At 37.8% G+C, this 21,248-nt stretch overlaps 1 protein-coding gene across 34 annotated transcripts in view; it reads left to right on the top strand.

Annotated features, from left to right (window-relative positions):
* SOX6 (SRY-box transcription factor 6) overlaps positions 1–21,248 on the top strand; it is a 716,878-nt gene that overhangs the window by 601,968 nt on the left and 93,662 nt on the right. For 31 of the 34 annotated variants that reach the window (XM_045162970.1, XM_045162964.1, XM_045162959.1 and 28 more), the window contains one exon: positions 17,609–17,758. In XM_045162970.1, coding sequence (XP_045018905.1) covers positions 17,609–17,758 — 150 coding nt within the window. The remainder of the gene's footprint in view (positions 1–17,608; positions 17,759–21,248) is intronic. The other 3 variants (XM_045162951.1, XM_025265813.3, XM_025265816.3) reach the window with 1 other exon arrangement.

Below are 21,248 nucleotides of genomic sequence, written 5' to 3'. Positions count from 1 at the left end.
GGCCTAGAGGGAGAGATTAACCTGCCAAAGCTACATAGCTTGTAAGTGGCCTGAGTTACAGTGTGTAGAACTGTGAGGCAAGAGTATGAAGAGCTAAATTGTATGACTTCCAAATAAATTTTGGATGAATAACTGAATTTTAAACATATGGCCAAGAGGATAATACAGCTCATGCTTCCACTTGTTCTCAGAGGGGGCAGAGGATAAGATGGTTAGGTAGCATCACTCAATGAACATAAATTTGAGCAAACTCTGGGAGATAGTGGAGGACAGAGGAGCCTGGTGGGCTACAGTCCCTGGGGTCACAAAAGAGTCAGACATGACTTAGTGACTAAACAACAACAATTCTTTGAAAAAACAAAATAAGGTATATTAAATATTAGACCCTCTAACAGTACAGGTAGTAACAAGGCCAGAATAAAACTTCTATAAACATGAAAAAGGGTTAATTATAATTAATTCACTCATACATTAATTCCCCATGCATGAATGCTAAGTCACTTTCAGTCTTGTCTGACTCTTTGTGACCCTATGGACTATATATAGCCCACCAGGCTCCTCCGTTCATGGGATTCTCCAGGCAAGAATATTGGGGTGGGGTTGCCATTTCCTTCTCCAGGGGATCTTCCCTTCCCACCCAGGGGTCAAACCCACGTCTCTTCTGTCTCCTGCTTGGCAGGTGGGTTCCTTACCACCAGCACCACCTGGGAAGCCTATTTCCCACATGTTTATTAAGTGCCTACTGTGTAGTAAGCACTCTTTTCTATTTGGGGGATATTAAAATGGATAGAACTTGATCCTTGCCCTCAGAGGACCTACAATCTGGTAAACAATGTGATAACTGTTAAAGAATATGTGCTTCCAGAATAAAAATGCTATGGGAGGAGAAAGTGTTAAGCTCTACCTGGAGAAGTATTGGCAATCTTTATGGATGAGATGATGTTAAAATGAATCTTGAGAGGAAAGTAGAAATTCACTAGGTTTATGGGAGAGCCATTCAGAGTGGTAGAGACACAGAGGAGAGAAAAAGCACTCCAGACAAAAAGCAGTCTGCCCGTCGGTGTAGGAGCACTAGATAGCATGGCACATTCAGAAAACAACAAGTGGTCTGGCACAGGCTGAGTGTATGAGAGCAATAGGAGGTGAGGCTGGAAAGGTAAGCAAGGGGTCAGATCACAAAGTGCCTTTTACACCACACTTGGGAATTTGCAACGCTTGTGGTAGACATGATTTTATTCACACCGTAAATGGTAAAGTGGTATAAGGTATAGAGAACAACTTTATGATGTGATATTCCTCTATTAATTTGATCTCTAGTTTACATTTCCCATTACACTAGATTTAATAGTTAGGAAACTACATTTGGTAAGATTCATGGTCCCTTTAGTACAATGGTACCCTGTGGCAAGTGAAACTGTACAAATAGTGTAATGATACACACAGAATAAACAAAACTGTTTAAGATTGAAGCAAAGCCAAGGTCCAACCATTTCCCCGGGATTTGGGGAAATCTTGTAATCTGCAGTTTGTACTAAATCCAATCATATTTAGCACATTGCTTCTCAGCAAATGGGCCTTCATACTATATTTCAACCAAATGATGAAACAAGGAGTAAAATCTATAAAGAAAAGCTATGGTTCTTCTAATTGTTAATGCCTTGCAATTATGCCCCTTTCTGGAATAATAAAATGTTCCTTGGCAGAGGTCAGGATCTCTGCCACTGACTTATTTAACAGATCCTCTTAACATCTGTCCTGCAGACTGTGCACTTTATTAGCAGACAAGAGACCCAACAGACTTAGCCTGCTGTGTCCCTTTTTCACATTCACACAGCTGTGGATTAACTCAGACTTTCCAGAAGAGGACCAACCAGAAGGGATAGTAATGTTATTGGCTGATTCTAAAAAGATGGGAAAAAAAAAAGCAGAAACAAATGTTGCCCCTAGTACAATTCAGTGTTTTTAGGGTGACAATTACCAGTCTGTTTTAAAAAGGAATAAAAGCAGCTATTTCACTAAAAAAGCAAAGTCTATTCATATCTGTGTGGGAACCTAATCAGGCTCTTGTTTCCAATGACGATGACTCCTCAGTCGCACCAGGTCTGTGACAAGAATGCTTCTTTTGTATGCCGATAATGTGGAAACGATAAAATTTCCTTTAAGAGACATATGTGTTTACATCATGAGATGTGTTATTTGACAAAATGCTTTGTTCTCCTCGAATTTTCCGTGCAGAGTTTCATGCTGGGTTGTTTGGCTGGAAATCTTTGATTAACTAGAATTAGTTGCTGAAATAAAATAGACACTTTTGTTTTATGTGTCCTCTCGCTGAGCTGTAAATTATAGTAAAACATATAAGAAGTGACAGAAAGAAGTGCTGATTTGAACCTCTGACCCACGATGGGCACAAAAACATAAGATTACTCCTTCAAAGAGCTGCATAGAGACATAAATATTCCATGGTCCACTTAAAATTATGCCCTCTTAACAAAGAAAAGTTGTGATTTTGCATCATGTAACCAGAGTTTTCTAGAGCTGCTACAGTAGGCTTAGAGGAGATACTGAGATTCTGAAAATCCATCCCCCCCCTCACCCCCAAATGAGGACTTTGAATTCTTAAAGCATTTTCTCTGTCCAACAATGGACAATGGAAACAAGAACAAAGCAAAGTTCCTGTTCCCTCAATGAATAGCCAAGGGTGGTTTCCCTTTTTTCAGAGAAGTGATACATTTTATAAATCTTAAGGCTTCCTCAAAGTTACATTGGCCCTCAATGTGAATATTTTAGTTCTATGGAACAGGCTTTGGGTACTAGCTGGGAGGAGGAGACCTTTCTAAAGCAGAACAGAAATTCTAGTAGCCTAAACACTCTCTTGTTGTTGGGATTGGTGCCCATTCTGCTCAGGATTTTTGTAGTTAAACTTTTAGCTAACGTAAGATCTGTTGTTTTTTGTTTGTTTGTTTGTTTGTTTGGCTTTACTGTAAGTAAAACCTACCTAACTGTCCTCAGTCAAAACTATTTCTGATGGATGTGTTAACTACATTGTAATAATCATTTCACAATAGATTCGCATATCAAATTATCACGGGTCCACGTTAAAGTTAAACAACTTTATTTACCAATTATACCTCAATAAATCTGGGAGGAAAAAAACCAAATTGTTCCCAGTGATGTGTCTCAGTAGCAATTTGTAAATGTACCATATTGTGTCTTTCTTCCCTTCTCCTTCCTATTCTTGGTGTGAGTACCTGAAAGGCATCCTGTCTTCTTAATCTTTGTATTCCTAATATTTTTTTTTAATTAAGTAAAAATGCCAAGTATTTTCTGAATAAGGTCTTTGGAGTGACATCTGTTTAAGCGGATATACCAATAAAGATTTAAGAGCTTACAGATTTTGAGTCTTTATGGCATAGTAGTAGTCTTTATGGTGAGCCCCTGTTTTAAGTATTTATGTGCATCAATTCATTTATTCCATACTACAAGTCTTTTGGAGTAAGTGCTATTAGTTTCCCATTTTAAAGATGTGGAAATTTAAGGCACTGAGAGATTACATAACTTTCCCGAGATCGCATAATTAGTAGGTTCTGACTGAAGAGTGTGTACTCTTAATCACTGTATTATCCTGCTCATAGCAACATATAAACCTTATTTTTCTAAGCTTCTTCTTCAGTCCTTTATATTAACCATTACCTGCTTCATCTGCTGTCTAATGATTTCTCAAGGTGGATAATTGAGATATGTATCAGTATCATGTCTAGTGACAATAGAGCACGTTATATGTTTATGATAGACTATTTAAATAATTTTTACTATGGCTGCTATGTATAAGATATCATTCTTTTCTACTAATTAAGGAGTAAGCCATGGGTATTACTGTAGGATACAGATGGCGTATTTACATACTGCAAAATATGCTGAAGTTCTCCAATTGGCAATACTAATAATTTGCAGTTTAAAAATGAAAGTAGACGTGGCTCTTAAACAGTGTAAAATATTTATTTGAATTTCAAAAATACAGAAGAAAATATAAGAGTAAGGGTAGAAGAGGATATTTTGCATTATTTCTTGCCAGTTTACCGGATCACTTAAAAGTGAATTCAAAATGCATCCTTATCTCTCAATATTGATTGCAAATGCACATTTCATGTTATTATTAATACGAGATTTTTAAAAAGTAAGTTTGTACATTTCATCATAGATATGAAATTTTGTTCATTAGCATAATTCTTGTGTTCAATCTTCCAAAATTTTAAAAATTTTAAATTTTTAGCTGAGATTTTAAAAACCAGCTTAAAAGTTTACAGTTTTAAAAAGTAAAATATTTTCATGTAATAAACACATTTATTGCCAACTAGCAATATTTGTTCTATCCACTCATTAAAGGGAAAAAATAGCATGTAGAAAATATTATACCTTCTTTTCATGCATTTTTCCCCAAAGATATATTTTTAACAAGTTAAAAACTTTTTTCATTGCATATTTACCCATATTTGTCTTCATTCTGTTTTGTTTTGGAGGCTTCATTATGGCTGGAAATCGAAGGGCATAGAAGCTAGACAGTTGTAGAATATTTTTCAAGCAATAGCATCTGGTTTCTTGGCAGCCGTCACAGGCCAAGGCAGGCAGCAGTGGCATATTTCCAGACTCTTCTGTGGGTATTGCTGAGGGATTTCCGGGTCTGCCATGTTGTTGTAATAGTGTTTCCTAGAAACCCGGAGACTCAGAGTGGAATAGAAAGTCGGTCTGATAGTACTCAAGGTCTGCATGATCTGACCTCCTTGCTATCTTTTTGACACCTGGCCTATTACTCTTTGCCCAGCTCACTCAGCTGCAGCCTCACTGGCCTCCTTGCTGTTTCTCACCTACACATAAGCACACCCTTGGTCTTAGGACTTTCACCTTTTCTTTGCCTCTGCCTGAAGTGCTTACCCAGATAACACCCTGGTTTGCTTCCTCACTTCTTTCAGGTCTCTACTCAAATGTTCCCTTCTTTTAGTTTTCCTGACCTCCTCTATATGTCTTGCATAGCACCTGGTCAGGAGTAGCTACTCATTAAATAAGTTTTGAATGAACTTTACCTTTCAGTTACAAAGAAACAATGCTTTTGAATATTGGGAAATATGAAAAGTATTTTATGGAACTATTTACTTGTATTTAAAAGTATTTTATTAAACTAAAATATTTTATTAACCACACACCCAGATATATCTTTTGAAAAATTCCTTGTGACTTAATTTTGGGGAAATAATGCTTGGATTTCAAACTCAACTTCTGGACTCATTGATGAGTTTTATAATCTATTGGTAGAGTCAAGATGCGCTTGTTTAAGATTTTTCTGATGAGCTAACACTTTGTGACTAGAGAGTTAAAGTAGCATTACAAATGCAAGCTGTACCACTTGGAACACATTCAGAGAGCTGGATCTCTCCAGCATTGCCTGCCCATCTCTTGGAAACAGAGGAAAACAGATTCATTCCCATAATGCCGATTTCCAACTGCCCTCATTAATCACCTCTTTGAATATCTTGCTTTAAGAACCAAATTACTAATTGTTTCAATGACGGAACTTTTATTTCTGTAAATAAAGCCTTATGTATTTACATATTTTATTTAGCACCCTGACAGAAAAGATACTTGGAAGAAGCAGTGAGAGACTGAGTTTTCTTGCTAAAACTATTGGAGGTGGATTTGTTTGTTTTTAGTATTTGCTCTGTGCAACTGTGTTCCATAAGGAAATTGCTCTCCTAAGTGCATTCAAATAGAATTGGTGCTATCAGAGAATGATTTTTTTTCTTTTCATAGCAGACCACTGGATGTTCTGTTACTTGATGGATTCCAAATTTTTAAAAAAAAAAATTCTCTTTGTGTAAGGGTAAGGCCTTTGACCTGGGCCTCTTTTCTATTCTTTTTTCCTTTTTTCACAGCTTCTCCTCTCCTTCACACGCAGCATATCCCCCCTGTTCCGTGTCCCATTAACACAATGAGTTATGTCAGAGGAGCAAGCTACTCAGTGCTTGGGAAAATAGGCAAGATGATCTCTAGCCAGGAAAACTCTCTTTTTCAATTCATTTTTCTTTACTTGACATTCTTGAGCCGGCTGCAGAGGATAATGAAATGAATTAAACAGGTCCTGGCTCTTCAGTGGCTTACACTCAATGCTTGTCCCATTTTCTCCTTGATTTTTCGTGGGAAGACAAATGGCAGAAGTCTCAAAGGGGGTGAAATACGTCTGCTCTCACCTGAGACAAATTTTGCCCTCTCTGTGTATTTGCATAAATTTTAATTTGAAAAATCTGTAGAAACATTAATATCATTATAATTAACCTAAATACTGTGGTTACATTTTAAAATGTTACATCTTATGACAAATATTAAAATAAAATTCTACAGCATAAATAATTCTCGGGTGCCCAATGATTACTTAAAAAACATCCCTTTTAATGGAGTCCAAACTAAAAGCTCTGATAGAATGTACAAATTCTTTTGCAGTCAGTCCCCCAGGAAAACAGAACACAAGGAGAAATGAGTCCCTGTGAACACTGAATGGGAAAATTAAGGAACCTAGGTTCTAGATTTCATTCAGCCCCAGCTCACCACTTGGTATGCTTATACAAATCACTTCTTTTTCTAGGCTTGCATTTTCTTCATCTGTAAAGAAAAGGGCTCAGATTAAATCATGTATACAATTCTATCTTCTGTTAACATTGTGTTGTCTGATGTTTCTTTGCAAGAAAATCAATGCATTACATGGCGAATTCACATGCTTATTGGTTCAAGAAGACACAAGTGAAGAGAAATTACCTCCATCTCTGGGGTTCCTTTTGGAGAAGGTGTGAGGAAAAGTGTACTAAGAAAAGGGTGTGGGCAGAAATTATAGCAATTTTAAGGAGATAGAGACAAGAAAGTAAAATGAAGGGGTTTTAGTGGCTCATATTAACAAAACATGTATTAATTGTGAGACATTAAGTTAGGTTCTAGGGACATAAAAACAAATAAGACTCAATTCTTCTCTTAGGGAACTCACAATTTGGAGAAAGTACACAGAGATAGAGAATGAGATATAGTGGGAATACAAAGGAAGCAGTGGACAGGTAAGTCTTTAAGGAGAAAGTGATGAGTAGAATTATGGAAAATAGGAGCAATTAATAGGAAGGGAAAATATGGCAAAAAAAATATGCAGGAGGGGCAAGGGGATTGACTTGGAATTAACCCAGTACGTGACTGTGATGAGTGGGAGGAGTCGCTCTTTCCCTGTTGCTCCTCTCTCCTCCTGTTCTCACAGCCAGTTTTCTATGGTGTCAAATATGAGGGGTATAGCTAAACAAGTACCTTCTATGCTGAAAACAAGGACTTCAGTTCTTTCCTTCCATAAAACCACAGCTATATTTCCTGGATCATTTTGTTGACATTGGAGGTTTATGAGAAGTAAAAGTATTTGTGATCTCTTTCAAATTATTTTTAAACTCTCTCCCCCACCCCTCCTTCAGTCTGCAATGACTTATTACTGACACACTTTCTTCCCTGTGCTGAACAAGCACTAAATCAAGCTGCTTAATTACCCCTGTCTCCTTTTCACCTTCTTACAGCCTCACTGCTGAACTTACCCAGCTTTTATAGCATTCCTTGGTTGGTAGAATGGTCATCAGCATTGTTTTGAGAGGGTAACAAAATCCAGGATATCCCTGGCGAACTGAGCCAGGCTTGGGGCCTAGTGTTAGACAGCATCAGTCACGTAAGTAATGAGATTTCCTGAAGAATGCCACCCTACCCAACCTGCTTGTTTCTCCAACATCTCCTTATGACACCTCAAGTAGTGTCTAGTATATGAGAACAGAAGCTGAGTTAACCTGGACTAGAAGCCTGGGATTCTCAGACTTTGCGTGGAACCACAATAAATCAGGTAAATATAAAGGAGAGAGTTGAAGTCTTCTAGTCAGTGCCTATTGAATGTTTTTATGGAATTGCATTTTCTCTTTTCTTCCTTTCTTCATTATCTACCAATAGGCGAGTTGTATTTGAAGGAGAAATTTTTTTTTTTTTTTCCTCTCTAGGTTAGATTCCGACAGGCCACTTTAAAATGCCCTTTCTAATTGAAATGACAAAACACAGGAGAATTTACTCCAAAGAGAATCCAGCGTGTGAAGTCGTGTCTGCCTTTTTTTACTGTTGGTTTCCATATACTAGAGCCTACTGGTGCCAATTTAAAGCCCCTGTCAGCTTCCCTTTTTATCAAGTTCTCCTATTTCTACCCATAGTCTGCATAGTTCTTTTTTACTTTATCAGTCTATTAAACATATGTCACTAGGGTATTTCAGGTGTCTTCTATTACGGCTCACAGCTTGGTTGGAGAAGGAAGTTTAGCTAAAAATTGTGCCCCTTACTCCTTCAAAGTGGCTGGTAATACCCTTAACTCTTCTTTCTCCATTTGAGAACTATGAAGCACTATTTTAGGAAATGGAGAAGGCAATGGCACCCCACTCCAGTACTCTTGCCTTGCCTGGAAAATTCCATGGACGGAGGAGCCTGGTGCGCTGCAGTCCATGGGGTCGCTAAGAGTCGGACACGACTGTGCGACTTCACTTTCACCTTTCACTTTCATGCATTGGAGAAGGAAATGGCAACCCACTCCAGTGTTCTTGCCTGGAGAATCCCAGGGACAGGGGAGCCTGGTGGGCTGCCGTCTATGGGGTCGCACAGGGTCAGACATGACTGAAGCAACTTAGCAGCAGCAGCAGCATTTTAGGAAAAGTAGCTGTGAGACATCTGGAAGATGTCAGAACAGCTCAGAAGAGCAGCAATATCAGAATCTCTTCTTGGAAAATGATTCTTGTCTGGTAGTTAGGAACAGGAAATGGGTTTCATTGTGATTCACTGTATAGCTTATTTTAAATAATTTTAACATGTAGTAGGAGGATGCATATGGTCTTTAAAGTGAGACCGACTCAAAGATGGAAAATAATTCCTATTATACATAACTATTTTGAAGATGAAATAAAATAAGTGTAAAATACCTAGCATAGTACCTGACTGAGATGGTGCTCAATATATGTTTGTTCAATTAACACATGAATGAATAGGGGTGATAACTGAATGACTGGATGAGTGGTGATGTGAAAATCATGCGATTATGAGAATAAAAGTCCTTCCACCTTTTTTTCTATGGTGCTTTCCTTTAGAGATCTTATGTGATTTATCACAGAAAGCAGGTATAAAAGAATGTGTATTTCACATTGTGGTAAGTATTAGATACACTGTGACACCATCCATTTTAAGTTGACATAAATTTGACTCTTTGGGAGGTAAAGCATGCCTTTCTTCCCAAATACAGGAGTGTTGTAAAATGACCCTGATACAATATATTTCTTAGGTCTTGATGAGACCTAAGGCTGGTGTGTGTGCTCAAAGACACTCAAGAATTTCACTGTAAGGCTGAGTTTGGTTGGTAGGACCTACTGTTTTGTGTTAAATCTAAGTGGACTTAGTTTTAAAAGTGTCACTAGAATACAAATGTAAAATAGGTTTTTCTTTAAGGCTAGTCTCAGGACACAGAACTCCCAAAACACAACTAGAGGTATATATTTGTGGGTTTGTGAGATTGTCATAGGACTTTCTTAATCCAATTTACTTACAAGTTTGGTCAATAAGCTGGTAGTGAAACATAGAAAAGAGTCTTTGTGTCTTGATTCTAGTTCACTGCTCTTTCTAGATACCTCTCTTTCGGGGATGGAGTCTGAAACTATTCATGTGGCCTAATAAGACCCTACCCCTCTTTTGCCTCTTCCCATGCCACTCTGTGCTCCTCAATAGTCCTGCCTTGTTGGCCTTCTTTAAGTTCCTTGAAAACGTTGTTTTCTTTCCTTTTCTTGCCTCAGAGCCACGGTAATTGATGTTTCTTCTTTCTGGAATACTCTTTATCAACTTTTCCACCTGGGTAGTTCTCAAAGCATTGCTTCCTTAGAGAAACTATTTTTATCCTCCAAACTATATTAAATACTTTTGTTAGATAGTCTCTTGACATTCTATAGTTTTCTTTCTCAGCACTTATCCTAGCCATCATTCATAGTCACTTCCGAAGGGTTTAATAGTGCCATTAAACAGGGACCATTTCCGAGTTGCTTGTTGTTGCACATCTATTGTTTAGAACAGTGTTTAGGTAATAGTACACTAAATAAAGATTTGCCATTGAAAAAAATTCACCAATACTGGAAGTGTGCTTGAAAGGTGCAAAGATTGGTTCATATATCCATTTCTACTTAAATAATAATGTTGAAATGAGGACTCAAGCGTTCTTATTCTCCCTGCAGTACTAACTATATGATCTTGGGCATGCTACTTTTATTCTCTAGACCTTGGCTTATCAGTACAATGAAGAGGTCAGACTAGAATAAATGATCTATTAAGCCCCTTTCAGCTGTAGGTACTAAGTATGTTACTGTTCAGCTTACAAAAATTTTAATACTGGCTACTTTATTAAAACTGAACTAATAATAAATGTAGAATTTTTTTAGCCATAAAATAGTAAAAGTGTTTCTTAAAGTGCCTCTATAAAATATGAGTGATTTTATAATTTTGAAAAATATTTAGCTAGGCTCATTTTTACATGTATGTACTCTATGTCTTTTATATATTTTGGATAAAGAGACAATTCAGTATCCCAAATGACCACTGAACATTTTTGCAAAATTAAAATGGAAAGACCTATATTTACAAAAACAGTCTTCACCAAAGTTTATAAGACTTTGACTAAGCCTAATGTAAGCTTTACTACATTGTTGATTTTTTAAAACCTCATGTTATTTGGAAATGAATGTTCATTATCATCATCGTTATAACTATGAACAATGATCTGAGAATCTTACATGAAACGATATTTTTGTAAGCTATTATATAGTAGTTCAGTTCAGTCGCTCAGTCGTGTCTGACTCTTTGCAACCCCATGAACTGCAGCACGCCAGGCTTCCCTCTCCATCACCAACACCCAGAGTCCACCCAAACCCATGTCCATCGAGTCGATGATGTCATCCAACCATCTCATCCTCTGTCGCTCCCTTCTCCTCCTGCTCTCAATCTTTCCTAGCATCAGGGTCTTTTCCAGTGAGTCAGCTCTTCGCATCAGGTGACCAAAGTATTGGAGGTTCAGCTTAAACATCAGTACTTCCAATGAACACCCAGGACTGATCTCCTTTAGGATGGACTGGTTGAATCTCCTTGCAGTCCAAGGGACTCTCAAGAGTCTTCTCCAACACCACAGTTCAAAAGCATCAATTCTTTGGTGCTCAGCTTTCTTTATAGTCCAACTCTCACATCCATACATGACCACTGGAAAAACCATAACCTTGACTAGACGGACCTTGGTTGGCAAAGTAATGTCTCTGCTTTTGAATATGCTGTCTAGGTTGGCCATAACTTTCCTTCCAAGGAGTAAGCATCTTTTAATTTCATGACTGCAGTCACCATCTGCAGTGATTTTGGAGCCCCCCAAAATAAAATCTGACACTGTTTCCACTGTCTCCTCATCTATTTCCCATGAAGTGATGGGACCAGATGCCATGATCTTCGTTTTCTGAATGTTGAGCTTAAAGCCAACTTTTTCACTCTCCTCTTTCACTTTCATCAAGAGGCTTTTGAGTTCCTCTTCCCTTTCTGCCATAAGGGTGGTGTCATCTGCACACGTGAGGTTATTGATATTTCTCCCGGCAATCTTGATTCCAGCTTCTGCTTCCTCCAGCCCAGCGTTTCTCATGATGTACTCTGCATAGAAGTTAAATAAGCAGGGTGACAATATACAGCCTTGACGTACTCCTTTTCCTATTTGGAACCAGTCTGTTGTTCCATGTCTAGTTCTAACTGTTGCTTCCTGACCTGCATACAGGTTTCTCAAGAGGCAGGTCAGGTGTTCTGGTATGCCCGTCTCTTGAAGAATTTTCCACAATTTATTGTGATCCACACAGTCAAAGACTTTGACATAGTCAATAAAGCAGGAATAGATGTTTTTCTGGAACTCTCTTGCTTTTTCCATGATCCAGCGGATGTTGGCAATTTGATCTCTGGTTCCTCTGCCTTTTCTAAAACCAGCTTGAGCATCAGGAAGTTCACGGTTCACATATTGCTGAAGCCTGGCTTGGAGAATTTTGAGCATTACTTTACTAGCGTGTGAGATGAGTGCAATTGTGCAGTATTTGAGCATTTTTGGCATTGCCTTTCTTTGGGATTGGAATGAAAACTGACCTTTTCCAGTCCTGTGGCCACTGCTGAGTTTTCCAAATTTGCTGGCATATTGAGTGCAGCACTTTCACAGCATCATCTTTCAGGATTTGGAATAGCTCAACTGGAATTCCATCACCTCCACTAGGTTTGTTCATAGTGATGCTTTCTAAGGCCCACTTGACTTCACATTTCAGGAGATCTGGCTCTAGGTGAGTGATCACACCATCGCGATTATCTGGGTTGTGAAGCTCTTTTTTGTACAGTTCTATGTATTCTTGCCACCTCTTCTTAATATCTTCTGCTTCTGTTAGGTTCCTACCATTTCTGTCCTTTATTGAGCCCATCTTTGCATGAAATATTTCCTTGGTGTCTCTAATTTTCTTGAAGAGATCTCTAGTCTTTCCCATTCTATTGTTTTCCTCTATTTCTTTGCATTGATCGCTGAGAAGGCTTTCTTATCTCTCCTTGCTATTCTTTGGAACTCTGCATTCAAATGGGTATATCTTTCCTTTTCTCCTTTGTTTTTTGCTTCCCGTCTTTTCATAGCTATTTGTAAGGCCTCCTCAGACAGCCATTTTGCTTTTTTGCACTTCTTTTTCTTGGGGATGGTCTTGATTCCTGTCTCCTGTACAATGTCATGGACCTCCATCCATAGTTCATCAGGCACTCTGTCTATCAGATCTAGTCCCTTAAATCTATTTCTCATTTCCACTGTATAGTCATAAGGGATTTGATTTAGGTCATATCTGAATGGTCTAGTGGTTTTTTCCACGTTCTTCGATTTTAGTCTGAATTTGGCAATAAGGAGTTCATGATTGGAGCCACAGTCAGCTCCCGGTCTTGTTTTTGCTGACTGTGTAGAGCTTCTCCATCTTTGGCTGCAAAGAATATAATCAATCTGATTTCGGTGTCGACCATCTGGTGATATCCATGTGTAGAGTCTCCTCGTGTTGTTGGAAGAGGGTATTAGTTAGAGTTTAACTGGACATGGAACAACAGTCTGGTTCCAAATAAGAAAAGGAGTACGTCAAGGCTGTATATTGTCACCCTGCTTATTTAACTTATATGCAGAGTACATCATGAGAAACACTGGACTGGAAGAAGCACAAGCTGGTATCAAGATTGCCAGGAGAAATATCAATAACCTCAGATGTTCAGATGACACCACCCTTATGGCAGAAAGTGAAGAGGAACTCAAAAGCCTCTTGATGAAAGTGAAAGAGGAGAGTGAAAAAGTTGGCTTAAAGCTCAACATTCAGAAAACGAAGATCATGGCATTCAGTCCCATCACTTCATGGGAAATAGATGGGGAGACAGTGGAAACAGTGTCAGACTTTATTTTGGGGGACTCCAAAATCACTGCAGATGGTGACTGCAGCCATGAAATTAAAAGACGCTTACTCCTTGGAAGGAAAGTTATGACCAACCTAGACAGCGTATGCAAAAGCAGAGACATTACTTTGCCAACAAAGGTCTGTCTAGTCAAGGCTATGGTTTTTCCAGTGGTCATGTATGGATGTGAAAGTTGGACTGTGAAGAAAGCTGAGTGCAGAAGAATTGATGCTTTTTTTTTTTTTTTTGACCTATGAAAATACATAGTCTTTATTTTTTTTTTAATTTTATTTTATTTTTAAACTTTACATAATTTTATTAGTTTTGCCAAACATCAAAATGAATCCGCCACAGGTATACATGTGTTCCCCATCTTTTGAACTGTGGTGCTGGAGAGGACTCTTGAGAGTCCCTTGGACTGCAAGGAGATCCAACCAGTCCATTCTAAAGGAGATCAGCCCTGGGTGTTCTTTGGAAGGAATGGTGCTAAAGCTGAAACTCCAGTACTTTGGCCACCTCACGTGAAGAGTTGACTCATTGGAAAAGACTCTGATGCTGGGAGGGATTGGGGGCAAGAGGAGAAGGGGACGACAGAGGATGAGATGGCTGGATGGCATCACCGACTCAATGGATGTGAGTTTGAGTGAACTCCGGGAGTTGGTGATGGACAGGGAGGCCTGGATTACTGTGATTCATGGGGTCGCAAAGAACCAGACATGACTGAGAGACTGAACTGAACTGAACCTATTTTCCTTCCTAAATCATTAGTTTCCAAAGGAGTTTTCTAACTTAAAGCTATTTATTTAAATAACTAATATTTTATGTTCTTTCAGAAAAAGATACAGTAAAATTTAGGGAAAATTTAAATTTATACATAATTAGGCTAAGAAGAAAAAATTAGTACTACAATTTGTGTTAGGAAAGTGTAAGGTGGGTTAGTGAAGCCAGTAGTTATTCAGGACCAATCTAGTCAACATTCTAAACATGACTTCAAGAAAACAGTTTCTTAGAATAATTTAACTTGGACTGAATTTATTTTCCTTTTATATCTTAAAACTCATTGCCATAAAATTATTCATCATGTTTACAATAAATGTAATCATATACCACTGCTGTTGCCTTATCTATAGAATCTCTCTCCTCCCTAACATCCAGTGATTTTATATGGGACATTAATTCAGAAAATATTGATTGATTATCTTTTATTTGCAAGGCACTATTCTTGATACTAGGCATTCAAAAGTAATTAGTTTGATCATGACTTCAATAAGCTTATAGTTTATCAAAAATGATAAGACATGTGTATAGTTGTGTTGTTTAGTCACTAAAGTCGTGCCAACTCTTTTGTAACCCCATGGACTGTAGCCCATCAGGCCCCTCTGTCCATGGCATTTCCCAGGCAAGAATAGTGGAATGGGTTGCCATTTCCTTCTCCAAGTGATCTTCCCAATCCAGGGATCAAACCCACTTCTCCTGCATTGGCAGGTGAATTCTTTACCACTGAGCCACCAGGGAAACCAGTGCATATCTATACACAAGGTTTTTAAAAAGTGATAAGCTTTTCAAGAAAGGTACAAATCAAATGCTGAGTATCTTTATCTTACATCCTCTCCAGAGCCATAAGCTTGTTCCAAGACTTTGAAGCCTCCTCAGCTCCTAATGAAAGTGAAAGTCACTCAGTCCTGTCTGACTCTTTGCAACCACATGGACTAGTTCTCCAGGCCAGAATCCTGGAGTGGGTAGCTTTTTCCCTTCTCCAGTGGGTCTTCCCTTCTCTAGCCTAGGCATCCCTGATAGCTCAGTTGGTAAAGAATCTGCCTGCAATGCAGGAAACCTGAGTTTGACCCTTGGGTTGGGAAGATCCCCTGGAGAAGAGAAAGGCTACCCACTCCAGGATTCTAGCCTAGAGAATTTCATGGACTGTATAGTCTATAGGGTCACAAAGAGTCAGACATGACTGAACTACTTTTACAGCTCCTAATACAAAGCCTAACATAGAATATATTCAATTAATGTTTACTTAGAAGGTGAGCTATTTGTGAAATTATTCCGTAAACCTATGCCTGTTAATGAATGGCATTCTTTTATCCAAGACAGATCTAAAGTCCTCAATCTGAAAAGCTCTATACTTATATCTAAAATATTTTGTTAGAATGTGAAAATATTTATTTTCATGAGCACTTTATCTTTACAATGAACTTTAATTTCTGATTTCTATTGCAAGGCTCTTTCTACTAAATCTTATCTAATATCTTACTATCCAGTTTACTCAGCTCTGTAAGTTATAAACTATGGCCATACTTCTTCCTGCATCTAATGTATCAGTAACCACAATACCCAAGGAACTCCAAGAAATCACAATTCTTAAGGAATCTTGTCTTTCTTAAGTACAATCCTAATAAATATAAAATAAATGATTGTCAAAACTTTAGAAGCAATTAACACTGCTCTATTTCTAAAAAGCAACTATAATGTTCAATTATTTTGAAGGATTTCTGAATTTAATCAACTTAAAAAAAAATAGATTTGTGTCCAACAATCTGTTTTTCAGCTTTTCTTCACTGGTTGAAGTTTCCTGAAGGACTTGAGATTGAGTAAAATTGACTTTCTTCTCATCTTGTGAATCAGGAGCTAAAATGAAGACATAAATGATTTCTAAGAACTCTTGCCTGTCTAAGATTTCCTGACTCTTTAATACTCAATAGTAAGGCATATTGGTGATGATACCAGCCACCATTTATTGCCATATAGTCATTACTTTTCCAACTCTCAACCATCTCCATTCCATTCAATATAGAATGTTCCCTCACTGGCTTAGCACCAACTCCATCCCACCCCCATCCCTGCCCCTTTTGAAGACACCTGGCTGAATTTTAAAAGAAAAGAGTGTAACAGAGTAAAAAGGAAACAAGACAGTCCTTTTTCTCCCTGAAGTTCTCGCAGTTTGACTGGCTATTACTTGTGAATTTTTCTTGCCACTAAGTCATTGCACATACAGAATTATGAAACTTTAATTTCTTTAGAGGCTTGTTATATTAGAGAAATTGTTCCAAAGAAAGCAACAATCATGACATAAGCACATCTGGCTCTTGCAAATTATTCTTTATTAAGCTTTCATTTAATTACATGTGCTGAAAGGTCTGTTTTTGATTACTGTAATTTTTTTTATTTGTCCATCTGAATGATAGTAATGCTGGAAATCACATACAAACCACCTGTTTTTTCTCCTCTACTAATATGGCAAAGTTTGAGCTGTTTTCTCTGTGGTTGATGAACTAGGAAGCTTTCTATTTATTATGATAAAAATATGACTATCAAGGTAATGGCTTAATCTTGATGATAAGAAGAAAAGAAAATATTTGAATGGCATTTTCAAGCATTAAATTATGTTAAAATTGAGGTATCTGAATTCTGGTTAACCATAACAGATTAACACATTTATTTATCACCAGTTTCACCCCAAAACTAATAAATCGACAGTTAAGGATTTCACATCCTGTGCTAGGAAAAAGAAGCTTGACTTTTTTCCTCCACAAATCTGGCTATATTCTCTTTAGGATTATGCTATATGCAGCATAGAGGAAGGAGGGACTGATCCTGGGCCTTCGGGATCTTGAGGGCAGCACTCTTTTAACACCCAGAGGGGTCAGCATCCCTAGAAAAGTTTAGTCAGTGCTGAATTAGAATGATGTTCTTCCAGAAGTGCCTAGAAAAGTTTAGATCAGTTTCTTAGTTCATGAATATTAAAATTACATGAATGGACATAACAATATTTGAGACCAAAGGAATTAGTCAAATTCCTTTCTGTACGAGTGAAGAAACTGAGTTCCAGAGCAAGTCAATTTTTTGTTTAGGGTCCGAAGGACCAGGAACAGAATAATGGCTCCCATAGCACTGCTCTTTCTTTCTGTTATACTATTTATTCTTTTTTATATTCTTCTTTAAAAATAGTGAAAGGGAAATTTCAAAGCGTTCAGAGAAATAGTTATCTAACAATACGGTAAGTTTTTTTGGAAGCTCTGTTTCAGCTGCATTTAAAGCGATGATGTTTGTCTTCCCTGTTTTGCAGCAGCTCTATGCCGCTCAGCTGGCCAGCATGCAGGTGTCACCTGGAGCAAAGATGCCATCAACTCCACAGCCACCAAACGCAGCAGGGGCAGTCTCACCTACTGGGATAAAAAATGAAAAGAGAGGGACCAGCCCTGTAACTCAAGTTAAGGTATTTGCTTTGCAGGATTATGGAAACAGTTTGGAAAATAGCTTCACAAGAAAGGTAGTGAACCAGGCTGTGCTGGGCATAAACAGCAGGAAGCAAAGCAACATAAAGGAACCCCAAAATGTTCCTCTTTATGGTAAATTTCATGATTGAGCACTGAGAAACAGGTGTTTCCCTTTTGATAACAATAGTGCCATATTGTGAGATCTTTACCTAAATCTGCAAACTTACTTCTCAAGAGTTTTTTCCCTTTGGGTTCTGGCTTTTATTTTGTAATGTTCATTGGCATGTATGGCCATGGTTTTATTACCAGTCTTTGTCATAGTCTTGTGACACTGCTCTCTAACTTTAAACAGGTGGGGAGCCAACTTATAGTGCTAGAGGAGGAGGATCTCAAAACTTTAGATTGACAAGAAAAAAAGAGAACCCGATGCTGGACCTTTATATGGTTTGATGGTAAAGGTCTCTCTCCCTCAAACAATAGTTATAAATGTGGGCTTTGAGGAATGAGTGGTGTCATAATCTAATTATGCTTCAATGCCATGTATAACTGTGATAGGATAAATAGGATCGCCCAAGTTATGGCTGAAACATTAATAGATCCTTTCCTCACTGATTTTCAGTGTCTTAAAATGGAGTAGCCAGAAGTACTTGGTGACAGAGGGGAACTGATGATCCAGTCTAACTTTGTGCTGCAGCTGGTACTTATAGGTTTTTTGATTGTTTTTGCCTCCTATATTGAATTTAAAAATTCAGAAAGTTCAAAGAAACAATTCTTTTATATCATTGACTTACTTACTTTGAAGGATACACTAAGCACAGATGTATTATTGTGTGTGTCCAAAGTACTGCCTTTGGAGAAATTTTGCCATTATTACTTCATTACATGGGAAATATCTAAGGCCAACGAAACAGCATTGAAGTCCACAAAATTACTGAAATTGTTTTATTTTCTAAAACATGTAGATAGGGATTTCGAGATTTCAGGAAAGCCATTAAAAATATGGATCCCAAATACCAAAGATTAAAAAAAAAGTAAACATAATTAGGAGGGATAGTTCTGCCTGTGCCGGTCCAAAGGAATTAATTTAATGTCCCCCATGCCTTTAGGTTCTCCAAAAAAGTAAATGAACATTTATGCTTTGTAGTTAGAAATATTGAGATATGACAATAGGGGCTTTACATTTAATAAGATAGCATTAACTTATGGAAACAGACTATTTTGTGTTCCAGGACTTTCTTTTTGTGAGTAAGAGAACACTACAATTCAAACCAAAGCACTTTGTTTAACTATAGTTGTTGGAGTATTAGCATATCAAACATCAGTGACTTGAGGTATTGAGTATTAAATATTTTAACATGAAAAAGTCATTTTATAAGTGAGTTGGCCAAATGGAATTGCACCAAACCAAGCCTTTACTGGATGAGTAAAATGTTCCCTGGTTAGATTCAAGTTTATATCTGCTTTTACCATTCCAGCTTTGTGGGCCAACTGAATTTTATTACTCACTTGACCACATACAAATTCTTAGGGAGCTCTCTGTATAATTTAACTTGACTCTACTTTATGTTAATAACAAAGGAAACATTTATCATACTTATTAGATTGTTTATTATATGTGTGAGTAAAACTATATAGACTAAGACATAAAGCAACTGTTTTAAATTTTTAAAATAGCCCCAACCTATTATTTAGAAGTTCTAAAAATAATCTTATGTTTTGCTAATTGAAAGAATTCTGGTCACTAAAATATCTCATGTTTCTGTCTATAGTCATTCTTTCCCTCTGTATATAATATGACTATGTAACCTAGGGCATTGTTAGCTGAAGGTAATAAAAATAAAAATAGATGGTCTTCTGTTCCTTTTTCCCCTGAAGTTTTATTTGCTACAGTTGTCAACATCAGTAGTTAGGTTGTTTCTGTTCAGATGCCAGTTCTATGACTTTTACTAGACATGTCACCTTGGGCAAGTTACTTAACTTCTTTTAATGTTAGTTTTTGCCTCTGCAATTTGAAGGTTTATATTATTATGGGCCTTCAGTGAGATAATACATCCTCTAGCATATAGTAAATATTTCATAAATGTTAGTATAGCAATGATGTTGATTATAGGAATCTGATGATAATAAAGACGCTGGTAAGTGGTAATACTTATTGTGATTGAAACATCTGGTTGTATACCCTGAGAGATTCTAAAAGAAACCAAGAAGTTTTCCATTTTAAACCATTATGGAGGAACAGGGATTCTATTTGCTCTCCAAATTTAAAGAAGTAAAACTCAAGACAAAATATAAAACAGTGGTTTCAGACATTTCCAGTAGGAGTACAGGAGAGTGACCTCTGATAGAAGCGAAACGAGTGAGGCAGGCACCACAGCTGATCCAGCTTACTGTCTTGAGGAGCTTCCAGGCAATAGTGTGGGGTGTATGTGGGGGTTCCCCACATGCTGCTTGGCAGGCTTCCTGAGTAGAGAGACAAGACTTCAGAGTTTCAAGATGCCAAGGGAGATGGAATTTGTGAGGTAGAGTGCCAGAGGAGAGAACTGTATAGAGAAAGAGCACAGAAGATCCGCAGAAGGTTTCCCTGTATTTAGCTGAGTATTGAGCAGCTTATGCATGTGAGGAAACTATCTGAGGCCAGGGGGAAAGCAAGACCACTACAGGTTCATGAAGAACTGAGGATGATTTGTATTCCCGTTGGCCAGATTGGAAAGATCTCTTGACACATGGGTACCAAGTAGAGTCCCTAGCAGGGTATTACTTCACTGTTGCTGCTGCTGCTAAGTCACTTCAGTCATGTCCAACTCTGTGCTACTCCATAAACGGCAGCCCACCAGGCTCCCCCGTCCCTGGGATTCTCCAGGCAAGAACACTGGAGTGGGTTGTCATTTCCTTCTCCAATGCATGAAAGTGAAAAGTCAAAGTGAAATCGCTCAGTCGTGTCCAACTCTTAGCAACCCCATGGACTTCACTAGTAGGGCCAAATTATCTCTATACCTGCCTAACTCAGTTTAAAAGCAAGCCTGGTAAGGCTCTCCATGTCTTAGAACAAAGTCCACAAATATTTAAGGTAACATACAAACTGAAATCCAGCACTGTAAAAATCTCAATGTGGAGCATCTATTCAATAATTATCAGGCTTGCAAGAAAATATGAAAAATAATGAAGAGAATAAATCGATCACTAGAGATAAACCTCAAAATAACACAGGTGATAAAATTACTAGATAAGACAATAAAAACAGCTCTTGAAAGAGACTTTCAACTAGACCAAGTGAAGAAGTAAGCATATCTGCTTCTCTTCACCCACAAAGTGTCTGTTGGGGCAGGACAAGCTGTGAGGATGAACAGCAGGCCTGCCATGGTGGAAAAGAATTGACTTGATTGGGAGTTAATCAGTGCTTCCCATGCTCAGTGGCATTGTTGGTAGGAATGGAAATTATTGAATTGTAAGACTAGATAATAAATTAGAATATACAGTCATACTTTTTAA

The sequence above is a fragment of the Bubalus bubalis genome, chromosome 16, assembly GCF_019923935.1.
Source record: "Bubalus bubalis isolate 160015118507 breed Murrah chromosome 16, NDDB_SH_1, whole genome shotgun sequence".
Classification (NCBI taxonomy): Eukaryota; Metazoa; Chordata; class Mammalia; order Artiodactyla; family Bovidae; genus Bubalus; species Bubalus bubalis.
The sequence above is the reverse complement of the archived record's forward strand: the minus strand, read 5'-3'. Positions and strand labels throughout refer to the sequence as shown.